Source organism: Myxocyprinus asiaticus, chromosome 3 (genome assembly GCF_019703515.2).
Source record: "Myxocyprinus asiaticus isolate MX2 ecotype Aquarium Trade chromosome 3, UBuf_Myxa_2, whole genome shotgun sequence".
Taxonomy (NCBI): Eukaryota; Metazoa; Chordata; class Actinopteri; order Cypriniformes; family Catostomidae; genus Myxocyprinus; species Myxocyprinus asiaticus.
Window position 1 is genome coordinate 25,913,639 of NC_059346.1, and position 14,266 is coordinate 25,927,904.

Sequence of the window (14,266 nt, forward strand, 5' to 3'; positions counted from 1 at the left end):
GGTACCTTGATGGTATCAGATAGATAGCAATACCATGTAATATACCATAATATTTACATGGTAAGTACCAAGATACTTCCATAATACAACAATACCTGTCCAAAAGAATACGGTAGTGCCATGGTACAAGTCCAAAGAAAATGGTAGTACAAAAGCAATTTTTGGAACTTTTTTGCATGTGTATGAATGTTGTAATCTTTGAGTACCATGTTAAATATTAAAGTAGCACTGTATTTCCATCTGATTCCATCACTGTAAAACTGCACTGCCAGGGTGTGTCTAAAACAAAATAATTAAAAGTTTGTAATTTATACAACATTGTTTCCAAACCTTTTTGCTGTAAGTACCCCACAGTGAAATCGGTTGCACTTTATTTTACACTATGTATACTTTCAGTCTACTTACAGTGTACTTACCCAAGAAAGTAATGAGTAATATTAAGTAACTACATGTACTTAATATGGGTTAAGGTTAGGGTTAGAGTTAGTACCAAGTAATTACTATTGTTACTGTAATTATAAAGTGTGTAAATGTAGAACAGTACTGTAAAATAAAGCGCTACCACAAAATCAGTAAGGCTCAAGTACCACTACACTGACAGAAAACCAAAGATGTGTACCAAGGGCTACATATCATTTAAAGTTATTACTAATATATATATATATATATATATATATATATATATATATATATATATATATATATATATATATCAACAACTAACTGTAAAGAACAGAAAGAAGTATTAAAAGAGATATTATCAATGACAAATGGATTGCATGGATCTCGTCTTTGGAAACACATTAAACAGAATGAGTCAAACCAAACTTTTACTCTCAAAACGCAGTGAAAGTATCTCTGTGCTTAACTTTGCAAATTAAAAGATCGATCTTGGGATTTTAAGAATCAATATCAAGATCATTTAAATGAAGACCGCGATTAATCTAAAAATTTAAGTTTTTATTCAGCCATAATCTCTATTATTTTTAACTCATACATTTTGCTTTATAGGTTTAATACAGTATATTATTTAGACTTTATGTGGGGTCTTGTAACTCCAATGGTAAAACATGGCACTACCATTGTTCAGATCTTAGATTTGATTCCCAGCCAGAGAACACACAAACTGTATGGCTTGCATTCACTTTAAGTCACCATGGGAAAAAAGGGTCTGACATTTTTTTACATTTGCACTATATGATTATAGTGCAGTATCTTTTGCTTGTCATCATTAAAAGATCACCTTTTGAGTTAGGCTTTCAGCAAGAGGTGTAATACGTGAGAAACGTCAGGTGACTCAGGGCTATGACAGGTTTAGAGATGTGTTTTCCCACATCCATGGTTTGATGACACACAAAAGGGACAGGCTGTGTCAGCGCCTCCTGTAATTACTAAAAATGTGTGAAAAACTGTTAGCTACAACCATTGATCACTTGAATATTTTGTACTATTACTGTAGGATGGCAGCAGGAATGTCTGCTTCTGAATATCCTAAAAAAATTTGGAAATATTGTACTTACACTTAACTGATTCCTGGGTGGGGCTTGTTTCTATGACAGGCCCAGGCCAGATCATTGAATTGTCTGTCCTGTGTAGCTAAAATCCCTTAGACTAACCTCCTATACACTAGTCACTCATTGCATTACACCCTTTAAACTTGCTTATGCAGTATTTCCTGTATATGTGTGTGGCAGGGCGGAGGGCGGGGCTGTGATGCTGCACACCCAGCCCCTAATCAGGCTGATCAAGCCCAAGAGGGATAAAGGCGACCTGAGGCGGCAGTTTGAGAGAGAGAGAGCTACAGGCAGCTGCCCTGTATGTGTTTGTCTTTTTGTTTAAGTTAACCATTAAATATTATTTATATTGTTAAGCTGGTTCTCGCCTCCTCCTTTCCCAAATTTTATCCTTTGTTACACTGGTGCCAAAAACCCAGGAAGGAGAAGGGATGCGCCGTAGTAGAGTCCTCGCCACTACCATCCACCCCAATGGAGCAGACGTGGTCATCCGCCAGGGGACAGAGGATCCCGGCGCCTGAAAGCGGAGGAACGGCTGCCGACCGCAAGGGGAGGAGGGGCTCCTAGCCGACCGCCTGGAGCAGTCAGGGCCGCTGCCATGGGCGGAGGAGACCCCTACCGGCTGTTAAAACGAGGCAGGGTCAAGAGAGGACCACCGACTGCGAGCGGGGAGGGGCTCCTGGACGACTGCCTGGAGCGGGAGAACCGTGACCCCTACCGTCCACCGAAAACGCGGTGGGGCGTTCCATCCACCAGGGGCCGGAGGACTGCCTCCGATCTGCCCGAGGAGGTGCGGCTGTCGTCCACTAGAGGATGGAAGGGTGGCCGAGGACCAAGCTATGGCGTATCGGAGAACTGGCGAGTAATTTTTTTTTTCTCTCTCTCCTCTCTCTCTCCCGCTCTCGTTCCGTGTTGGCCTTTCCCTCTCTTTTTAAATAATAGTATTGTTGTTGTGTTTCCCTCCCCTTGTCCCCTCCCAGATCCAGAAAGGCGGAGATGACCTGCCGGCAGACGGGGCTGGAAGGGCACAAAAATTTGTGGAGAAAGAAACAAGGGAAGAGAGAGAGTGAGAGAAAGGGGAAAGCTCCTACCTTTGAAAATGTCTTTCCACCTTTAAGCTCCTGCAAGGACAAAAGAGAGGGAGGGAGAGAGAGCAATCTGTTATGCAATATGTTTGACATTGCTATGGTGACGCTATGAGGCAAAGTGAGTAAAGGGTCATGCGAGCAAAGGAAACCATGAAACAGCAGCTACCCTGTATGGAGTAAACCAAACAACGGAGCTCACTGAATGCATGCACAATCTGTTTGTTAAAGGACAGTTCACCCAAAATGAAAATTCTGTCATCATCAACCACATGTGGTTCCAAACCCATATGACTTTCCTTCTTCCATGGAACACAAAAGAGGTTAAGCAGAATGTTAGCCTCAGTCACCATTTACTTTCATTGAATTTTCCCATACAATACAAGTGAATGATGACTGAGGCTGTAACTATACCTAACATCTACTTATTTCACGGAAGAAAGTTACACAGGTTTAGAACAATATAAGGGTGAGTAAATGACAGAATTATCATTTTGTAGGTGACAATCCCTTCAATCATGACAAATATCCAAAGGCCTTTGAAAATGTATCCATAATATTTTAAATCAATGTATACATTTCTTTGTAGGACTTTTGGCTAAACAATTGGTTGATCTTTGCTCATTTATAAGACGTAGCATGGCTGAGATGTATGTTGTTGTTTCAGAACATCATGTGGGTGAATGTGACTAACCTTACGCACAGACACTCGGCAAATGCAGGGGTCCAGGACCCCCGTATTAGGACTGGCACTCATCTTACACACAAAGGAGAACTTCTTTCGCCAGCGAACACAGTTCTCCTGTACCTCTTGCCTGTAGAGAGAGAAAGAGAGCAGGAGAGATATGAATGTAGAGGTTTATCAGAAATACTATAATTTTCCTGTAATCATTCTATACATTTGTTAAATTCATCAATGTCATAAAACTTAATTCGTCTTTATGTAAATGATGCAACTGTATAACTGACAATCCTCGTACGAATCACGCACTGTGACACTGTAAATGCAGTATGTTCCATCAAAACTGTGAAAAGCTATTTCATTTGGGTAAGTGTTTGCTAGCCAGCATGTACATAAAACATAGAAGAAAATGTATTAATTCCAGTAACTGTATTGTAGCACTCTATGGCATTTGCATTCATGTCGAGTCGTGATTATACACATTGGCCTACATATAAACAGCACCGGTAAATGCAGCCAGTGGAATATTACTAAGGTAACCACAGATAAAACAAATAACACAATGAATCAAATGAACAACACAAGTGGATTGGCAACTTAGAGCTCAGAAAATTCATAGGGTCACAGCCCATTGTGAAAGACTGGCCATATATACTGAATAGTTTTGTGCAATCTCAACTAATCACTGGAACCAATCTCTTTTCAAAACAGTCAATTTTTGCGAAACAACAGGACTTTGTCCAGAAAACTAGAGTCCAAAAGAATCTAAAGATCAGAATACAGACGCTGGAGTCAGCCTTCAAATCACAGATCAAGCTGTACTGTGGCAGAAGTCTGTAGTGTGACCGTGGGCACGAAATGCCAACGTAATATGATTCATCATCCTCATTCTCATCCTTTCATCTCTCTCTCTCCATCCTCTTCTCTCTTCTGTCGAGCTCTTTGATGAAAGTGGGTCAGTGTGTCCTAATTCACTCCCTTCACATTCTGTTTTGGTTTCAATCACATCCTCCTTTATTTCTGCAGCTCTTTTGCATTCTGCCGCTCCCTTACATCTCCCTCACTTTTACTAAGACTCTACAAAGGGTCTTTCTCACGTTTCAGAACATTCAAAGGGATAGTTCAAGCAAAAATATAAATTCTGTCATTTTTATTTCACATATTGTACCAAACCCATATGACTTACTTTCTTCTGTGGAACACCATGTTGACACTGCTCTTTTTCATACAATGAAAGTGAACGGGCAATGAGGTTGTCAGTCCATTTAATTCTTCCTCACATCTCCTTGTGTGTTCCACAGAAGGAAGAAAATCTTATGGGTTTGAAACGACATGAGGGTGAGTAAATAACAGAATTTTCATTTCTGGGTTGACAATCCCTTTCAATAGTACACCTTTACTAGACCTGCTCCCCGGACAAATTTTGCATCCAGACACAACAACAATCTGTAGAAGTATTATGCGGCCCCTAATATGGAGACTGCAATCACAAGGCCAAGCAATGTTGTGCCTGTCCCACTAGATATAAGCTCTTTTCCACATATCACATGGTGATTGAAGGCAGATTTGATGGCCTCCTCCTGTCCTTTATTTACTCTGGGCTTGCTGCCAAGGCATCTGTCCCTGATATCCGTCGGCGTGCCAGGGAAAATGAGTGCAGATAACAGCACATCCATTACTCGAGTGTGACCCTGAACAGGCTGTACCACACACACACCAACTATCCATGGGGTACAAGCCATGTTCAACTCAACTATATATGTCTGATAACAAAGCAGGTTTCCTACACTTGTATCCTAGACTAAACAGTTAAGACATCAGTTATCTGACCGAGATGGTCTGTCCGAGGCATTTCAAAGCGTACTGTTAATAATGTAACCCAAATTATTTCATGTTTTTACTTGTATTAAATATATTGAAGCTGAGGAGGTCTTCCAAACTCACTTCGCATGGCACACAGACATGTCTGGAGTTATGGCCCCTGGCTCAAAGTTCTGTAAGAAACCAAGGAACATCCTATTCCTTTCTTCAGTTGAGTGAGAAAGTGCTTCCTTCCTGTTCTCTTAGCAACACCAGAACTTTACAAAGTCTTCTGCAGCACTCAAGCACCTGCCACTACACAGCTGGCGAATGACTCATAAAAGATCACAATTAAGACTTTACTGGTGGTCTGAAGATCTGAGAAGAATACATTGCATTGTTTCATCCCTAAATGTTGGAACTAGAAGTAGAACAAGGCCCGGTGGAAATACCCATGAAAAAAAAACAAAAAACAAAACAAAAAAAACAGGGATGATCAAGCACATGATCATTTTACAGTAATGTGGGATGATGAATCATCAAATGTTCACTAATTAGCTAGCTAGCCTAAATATTTTTCAGTCTTCATGTTTTGCATCTTGTTCCATGTCTATTGCCATAACAAGTGCAAATCGTAGTCTGTAAAAAACACTATGAAAAGCATGACTGATAATACAAACCAATTAACTCAGATAAGAGCTTTGTGAGGCAGTACAGTTCAGTTTCCTGGTAACTTTGAATTACTGATGCTGAAATCCTTCAGGCTCACAAAAACTCATCTTTCTGGAGCAAGTGCACAAGACAGAAGGACATTCAGTTCATTTGTTAGCATGTCTTTACTTTGGTTTCTTTTAGGACAAACGTACATTCTTAGGGGCCATTCACAAAAAACACGTTAATTCAAGTTAAGACGCCATGTCAAGTTAAAAACAGTTAGACTTTTAAAAGCGCGTCTCGAGGCACCTGTTCTATTCACTTTTGCTGCACTGCATCTTACTGTTTTTGAACACAAGAACACACCCTGTGTGAATAGACCTTCAGGGGCCGTTCAGACGAAACGCATTGTTGCGCTAAAAAAACGAAATGCAGTGTAACGCATATAACAGAACACAGTTGTCTCGAGATGCACTTTTAAAAGTTTACATTATTTTTTTACCTGACACGGCATCTAAAAAAATGGCGCTCGTGCAAGACACTGAAAAAAAATATGTTGGACATGGTGCAACGGTCAAAGATCTTCGTCTAGTGAATGTTAACATAGAAAAACAATAAAAAGAGTGCAGACAGACACAAAAATGCATTTGGTTTGAATAGCCCTTTACACTGCTGAATTGCTTCTTCAGTGTCTTTGCTATGAATGGCTCGTTTTTAAGACGCCATGTCAAATGAAAAACAGTCAGACTTTTAAAAGCACGTCTCAAGTCCCTGTTTTATTCCCTTCCATTGCACTGTATCTTGCTGTTTTGGAACACAAGAAATTTCCCTTTGTGAATGATTCCTTAGGAGCTGTTCAGGCTGAATGCGTTTTTGCACTATAAAAAGCTAGACACAGTGTAATCAGTAGAACACTTTTTAAAATGCTCTTTTAAAGTTAAGGTTAATTTTTACCTGACACAGTGTCTAAAACATGTGTCGCTCTTGCACGAGAAACAAAACAAAAAAATTGCCGGATACAGTGCAATGGTCAAAGATGTCCATCAAGCGCATGTTTACATAGAAAAACAATGGAAAAAGCACAGACATGTTCTGTGTGAACTGCCCTTTGCCCTTTTCGCGTCTGAATTCTAAAATGACCATTTCGGAAATTTGAGTAAACATCAAAGAGAAGTTGGATGTGAAAAACAATGATTGTGTTTGTGCACAGGGCAAAAGACATTATAATTAGCCATTGAGTCGAATGGGTTAATGAGGACATAAAACACACGCGCACTCATAAACAGAGATGTGTGCTTTCAAAGTGGCATCCCAGATACTCAGACAAAATAGATAATCAGCAGAAGACTCATGACTCAAAATGTCTTTGATTTGAAGAGCAAATGCAGATTAGAGCTTGTTTCACATAGAGTACACACACAGAGCACTAATGACTCTTTTCACAAGAGCCACTACAAAGCTGTTGTCACTAACCACACATCAGATGGGATAGATAATATGTGCTATGAGTAACTTGGCAAACGATAAATGCCTGCCAAGTCACTTTCGCCAATGAAAACATCTAACTTTGCTGTAACTGCTAGACAGACTATGATATTACAGTATATTGAAGCTCATAAAACTGTCATTCTTTCACAATAAAGTAAAAAGAGCTGGTTCTTTTTAATAAAGGCACACTTTCATTAATGTAGCTAATCCTAAATAAACTTTGATATAAGAGAAAATGGCAGTATTAACAATAGGAACTGACACTCTTGTTGTATTAAAATGTATTGGTGTGATTTGGCATAGTGATTAAAGATCTGACCTGGTCAGATCCTTACAAGACTGAAACAGAATAAATTAAGAAGAAATGGTCTGAGTACTATACTTGACATTGTGTTATGTTTTATTTACCTCCAACTTTTTTTCTAAAACAGACACAGAGGGCCTGCCTGGGTCTTCCCAATCATGCTTTCTGCCATACTTCATTTTTTGTTTCCTCTTATGTTTTTCAGACAAAATCAGTACACAGACAACTTTTGGACAGCGAGCTGAACATGACCCTCTGTAAAAATCCTATGATCACTCTAATTTCTATCGTGAAATTATGTGAGATTTTTTTTTTTTTTTCGTTGTTGGCCGGGGATTCCTCTTGGCCAAAGAGCTTGTAATTTGTGCAACTCATCTAGGATCTGTTGTTTAGTATGTGCTACAACAAGATGACAACAGATGACAAGAAACCTTGTTGTGTAATGTGAGCAGTACAGAAATTCAGGTAGTCTGACAGTTGCGTAGTGAGAGCGTGTTTTCCACTGAGGTGAAAATCGTAAGAAGACTTGAGTCACAACAGATGTTCTTTGTTCCGGTTTTCATGTAATTTGATTTGCTCACGTCTTTTACATCATCAGCGAGCATCAAATTATCATTCTTTTGATACGAATTTAACCATGTATTATGCTGCAGTTCTTAAAAAAAAAATTTTACCGGCCAAATGGCGAGTTGACTACTCAAATTCCGGTATTGTTTCTCCCCCGATATGCCACGTCTACAGAGCCAGAATATTTGTATGAATGATCAGAGGTAGTTATATGGCTTTATAATAGATTTGCCAATGCACAGGACACATTTTGAATGAACAGGGAGAATTAAAATGACAGCAACGTATATTTGAGAGTGCACATCCAGTTTTGTGTGAGAGCAATGGAAATCCGTGTATGAGCGCAGAGGTTCGTGCTCGCACAACCAGTCCATGGATGAGCTCTCTGGGCAGCACGGAGGCTCAGTGTTTAGCACTGTCGCCTAACAGCAAGAAGGTCCCGGGTTTGAGTCCTGGCTCAACTGGGCCTTTCTGTGTGGAGTTTGCGTGTTCTCCACGTGTTCGTGTGGGTTTCCTCTGGCTGCTCCGGTTTCCCCCACAAGTCCAAAAACATGCAGGTTAAGTGAATTGGAGACTCTAAATTACCCAATAGAGTCCCCCAGCCACTGGGGGTTGCGTCAGGAAGGGCATCACGGATGGTCCGCTGTGGCGAAAGATGATGATAACAGTATTATGGAGCCAGAGTCAAAAGTATAGTCCAGATTGATGGTATTATGTCTGATTGTGATTCAACAGACAGTTCAACCAGAATGAGAGCAAGTGAAAATATGAAATGTCCAAACAAAAGGGAGTCATGAAACAAACCGCTACATCCTGCAGCTCTCACCGTGCTGATCACGGATAAACCGCACGACATCAAGGGCAGTGTTCAGCCGTCAGAGAACTCACAAATGAGTATTTGTGTAAAGTGGCAACGTTAAATAAACAAACTCCCAGAATCCAGGATGATGGGTGTCAGTATAGAGTCCAAAGCTACAAGTAATACTAGGGCCAATGGGATGAGTAAGAGCCAGCTAAAATCTTACTGAGTGCACCTTTAACAATACATTTTTGTTGTATTTATTTATATTTTGATTTTACTTGGTGAATTTATCATCATTCTCTGTGCCTCTCCTTACATGCTCTGGTGCCTTCCAGTTGTCCCCAGAAGTGTACTGTAAGTTGCTTTGGATAAATATGTATTTTCAATGACTATTTAATGATCTCCACAATATCTGATACATGTTACACAGTGGTTTAAAGATTAACAGCTGACCTTATATCACATTTGATAATAATGTCATGAGACCCAATTATGTGACACTCCTCAGTCATAACTTTAATCAAGTGACAACAAGCTCATGAAAGTTTAAACCCTCATAGACCTCATTAAAGTTCAATAAACAAGAATTGGCCCTCTCTGTACTCACGGTTTAAAAACAAAACAATAATTACATCATTAGGTCGCTCTTAGAAGATGTGTTTTGAAATCCCTGCCGTGATCATCTGTGGTGTATAGTTGGGTCAGGTGTCATGTCTTTTGTTCGACTTCCTCTGCAGACGCTGCTCTTTTAAGCCAAAAACTTGCTGTTCTGCATTATATCTTCCCTTTTAAATAGGGTCTCTAAAGGCCAAGAAGGATTTTAATCAATGTGAACTATCAATTCTAATTTAAGTATTAACAATGCAATGAAGGCTTAAGTATATCCTGCCTCAAAGTCACTCCTCCACCATCAGGCCAAACAGTTCTTGTTGCGGAACCGTGCCATTCCATACCAACCTGGGCTCGCTGGCAACTTAACGGTTTCTTTTTCCATTGTGATGCTGTGAAATCAGGATGAGAACGGACTTACTAAGCAAGTGAATAATCAAGAGTCACAATGTCACTAAATCGTTCAACTAGCACAGTTTTCTGTCCTGAGCACGGTTGGCTAATCCAGGCCGGGAACAGTTTGTAATGGTACCGGACCAAACTGTGCTCAAGTGGAAATGCTACTGGAACGGTTACTCACCATGCTCAGAACCATTCGGCCCCGATAGTGGAAAAATGCTTAAGTGCTTTAAGAGAGTTTAACTTCAGATTTATGATGTACGGAAAGCGCGAGTTGTAGAGTTGACCTTGAGGGAATGGACAGAATAAAAAGAGAAGGCAGTATGAAACGGAAGATCTGATTACTGTTTGCCAGTTGTCTTGATTTTTAACTATCATCTTCATTTAAATCATAACACATCATAATTCATTTAACACTCCAATATACCTGCAAAATATACCATGCAGGGCAGTGGTGGCTCAGCGGTTAAGGCTCTGGGTTACTGATCAGAAGGTTAGGGGGTTCAAGCCCCAGCACTGTCAAGATGCCACCGTTGGGCCATTGAGCAAGGCCCTTGACCCTATCTGCTCCAGGGGCACCATATCATGGCTGACCCTGTGCTCTGATGTGTGAAAAAAATAATTTCACTGTATATGTGCAAATGTATAATGTGTGATAAATAAAATTATTATAAAATTAAAATCTGGAACATGCTTTAAACAAAACAAAAAACCTTTTTCCCAACAAGTCACATTAGGAATTAAATATGACCAGTGTGAATTTTTATGCGCATTTGTGGCTGACAATTACTGTGTGCAAATGAGAAATTACTTAGTCACTCCGGTATGAGTGACATATCACACCCAATCAAAACCTTTGAACTGATATAAAATACCATCAGAATGAAAGCTTAGGCCTCTGACGTTATATGCAAATTACATTTCACATTATTGGCTTCACTTCATTGGTTTCTATTCAAGTAAACAGAAAAAGCATGCACAAGTTTGCTACTGTTGACACAGGCCTTCTGTGGAATATAACCATATTCTGAGCAACACTGAAATACTGTTCTATATGTACACATATAGAGTGTACTCATACTGTATAGAAGTGTAGTGTATGGAATGCTGTAAGGCAGTGAAACAGTAAACCAATGCTTCAAATAGAAAGTAGCCTAATTTCAATAAAATACCCTTTTTTTCTCTATTCAATTTTATCTTTCTTTATCTCTCTCTCTCTCTCACACACACATACACACACATACACACACACACACACACACACACACACACACACACACACACACACACACACACACACACACAGGAATTGTTATGCAAGACTGATCCCACAGATGTAACTGTGCTCTGTCATGTCACTGCAGGAAGTTGAACTTCAAAGTTACATAATCTGGACTCCTGTTTCCTGGGACACTCCACTGTTGCCCATGAAGGAAGCACGAGCATGCTCAGTGATGTGGGTGCCAATAAGAGCTATTCAACCCAAAGCAAACAGAAACAAACTGATAACCTAAGAACAGACACACACCCTCTATCTCTCCTGTCTCTCTCTCTCTTTGGATTCTACACCCTCAAACTTGTAAAAACTTCAAACCATGCAGACAGGTGCAAACAGGCTCTGAATGAGCTCAGACTGATGACATGATGAGACATGACGGAGGAAGTCTAAGACACCTGCATGTGAAGAACGTGTTAAAAGAACACAATGCAAATAATAGCTCACAGCTTCCGTAGACGCTGTTTACTTTCTCGACCTCTCCCTCTTAACAAATTATCAACCAGTTTTTCAAGGGGCCATATTCTGCACTTTTGCAGCATGCCACTGGTTTTATTCTACACTTTTGTGCCATGCTCAAGGTTTAGTCAAGGTTTAGTATTTAATGACCATTTTCCACCCTCTTTCTGACTTTTAGAATTTAAAGAAATAGTTCACCCAAAAATGAAAATTCTCTCATTATTCACCCTGATGCCATCCCAGATGTGTATGACTTTCTTTCTTCAGCAGAACATAAATTAAGATTTTTAGAAAAAGGCCTTATAATAGAAGTACAAGGGTGCCAGCACTTTGATGGTCCAAGTGTCACATTTAGGCAGCATAAAAGTAATCCACATGACTCCAGTCGATCAATGAATGTCTTCTGAAGCAAATCGATACATTTGTGTAAAAAATATAAATCGATAATTAAAACGTTATTAACTTTTTAAAAGCACTTCCTGCCAGCAGCTGACGCGAAGCTTGACGCAAGCGCGTCGGTGAGTTCATGTGAGAATTCGGAAGCAGCGCTTATTTACAACAGAAGAACGAACCACGCGATAGTTCGGCCATTTCAAACTGCATCAGAGCCCTGGATGAAAGCGCCGATTTAAAGTTAAAAACATTTTAATTATCTAATTGTTTCTTACATAAACCTATCAATTAGCTTCAGAAGACATTCATTGATCGACTGATGTCTACTAAATGTGACTTTTGGACTGTAAAAGTGCTGGCAACCGTGTACTTCTATTATAAAGACCTGACAGAGCTCTATCTTCTTCTAAAAATCTTCATTTGTGTTTGTGTTCTGCTGAAGAAAGACAGTCATACACATCTGGGATGGCATCAGGGTCAGTGAATAATGAGAGAATTTTCATTTTTGGGTGAACTATTCCTTTAACTACCTGGTTTTTTCTGTATGAGACACTGATGACATAGACGAGTACTACAGTGATTTCAAACCAGTTAATAATGAGTTACAATATGGTTTTAGATAAAAACCATTGGGGTATGATCATTGGGCTTAAATTCCACCAGATCAAAACTAATGCAAAAGATGTAGGCCTATACAGATTCTGAATGCAATAGGAGGAATATATATAAAAAAAATAATAATAATGGATGCTAAACTTGTCTTTCATCATGTGCAACACATAGATATCTGTAAACATTTGTAAACATCTTAAAAAATGTGCTGTAAAAAGCTTTGCATGTCTACAAAAAGCATGTCTTCATAGTACAGAGAACTCTTGTATGTCAAAAGAGTGGATTATATGTCCCCTTTAACTGAATCCTAAAGGATGTACACATTCATGCACACACATCTGCACCAGCAAACAGAGAGGCAACAGATGCATTCCTCATCTGGATCAAGAGAGAACAGAAATGATAAAGGAAGTCAAGTTGGAGAGAAGAATAAAAATATGAGAACTACAGAACACACTGTCACATAAATAAACATAGATAGGTGACACATTCAGTGGGAAATAAATAACTGAGTCCATAAGAAAGAGAGAGGGAAGAGAACAATGAAGTGAACAGAACATGAAACATGAACCAAAGGACAATTACACAACATTCGATCAAAACAAGCTGAAGACCTACTTCAATGATATACAAACGTCATTCTGTTGCACTGAGGTAATGCAGGCTGCAGTAAAGAACAATGGAGGTGACAGTGATCACTTGTAAGGCGAACCCACCAGTAGTGTGAAAAACAGTAGGATGTAGAGATAATGTACTAACATTTACATGTCAAGTCATTTTCATTTGTATAGCGCTTTTTACAACACACATTGCTTCAAAGCATGTTTGTATATCTATTATGGTGGGGATTTTTCTTTGTCTTTTGTTGTTTTATTCTGAGCTAATCATATTTTCTATCCCCCAACCCTACCCCTAGTCCTAATCATTTGTTTTTAAATTTTTATTGAAGGGATAGTTTACCCAAAAATTATAAGTTCAGCGAGTACTGATGCTGACTACCACCCCTGGAGTCGCGAGTTCAAATCCAGGGCATGCTAATGACTCCAGCCAGGTCTCCTAAGCAACCAAATTGGCCCGGTTGCTAGGGAGGGTAGAGTCACATGGGGTAACCTCCTCGTGGTCGCTATGTGTGATTCTCGCTCTCGGTGGGGCGCGTGGTGAGTTCTGTGTGGATGCCGCGGAGAATAGCACGCGCTACGTCTCCGTGGTAATGCACTCAACAAGCCACGTGATAAGATGCACAGATTGATGGTCTCAGAAGCAGAGGCAACTGAGATTCGTCCTCCGCCACCCAGATTGAGGCAGGTCACTACGCCACCACGAGGACTTAGAGCACATTGAGAATTGGGCATTCCAAATTGGGAAGAATTATTATTATTATTATTGTTTTAATAATTATCTCTTCATTTACTCACCCTTATGCAGTCTCAAACTAATATAGCTCATTTTTTAAATGTTTTATGGCGACGCATGCAACAAGTGCGGGGAAGTGTAATCAAGCTTTAAATCATGATGTGATGATGCCAAGGAGACTATAACGTTAAGATTTATAGTGAAAAATGAGTTACATTTTGGTCCGTTTCTCACCCAAAACCAATTGTATCGCTTCAGAAGATAAGGAT

The 14,266-nt window shown here is 39.7% G+C and overlaps 1 protein-coding gene across 4 annotated transcripts in view; it reads right to left on the reverse strand.

Moving 5' to 3' along the window:
* The window catches only part of LOC127422292 (protein FAM102A-like), a 77,892-nt gene that overhangs the window by 10,778 nt on the left and 52,848 nt on the right, over nt 1–14,266 (reverse strand). For 3 of the 4 annotated variants that reach the window (XM_051665718.1, XM_051665726.1, XM_051665733.1), the window contains 2 exons: nt 3,294–3,414; nt 2,606–2,635 (listed from right to left, as the gene is read on the reverse strand). In XM_051665718.1, coding sequence (XP_051521678.1) covers nt 2,606–2,635; nt 3,294–3,414 — 151 coding nt within the window. Of the gene's footprint in view, nt 1–1,243; nt 2,511–2,605; nt 2,636–3,293; nt 3,415–14,266 lie in introns of those variants that run through there. The other variant, XM_051665738.1, reaches the window with a different exon arrangement.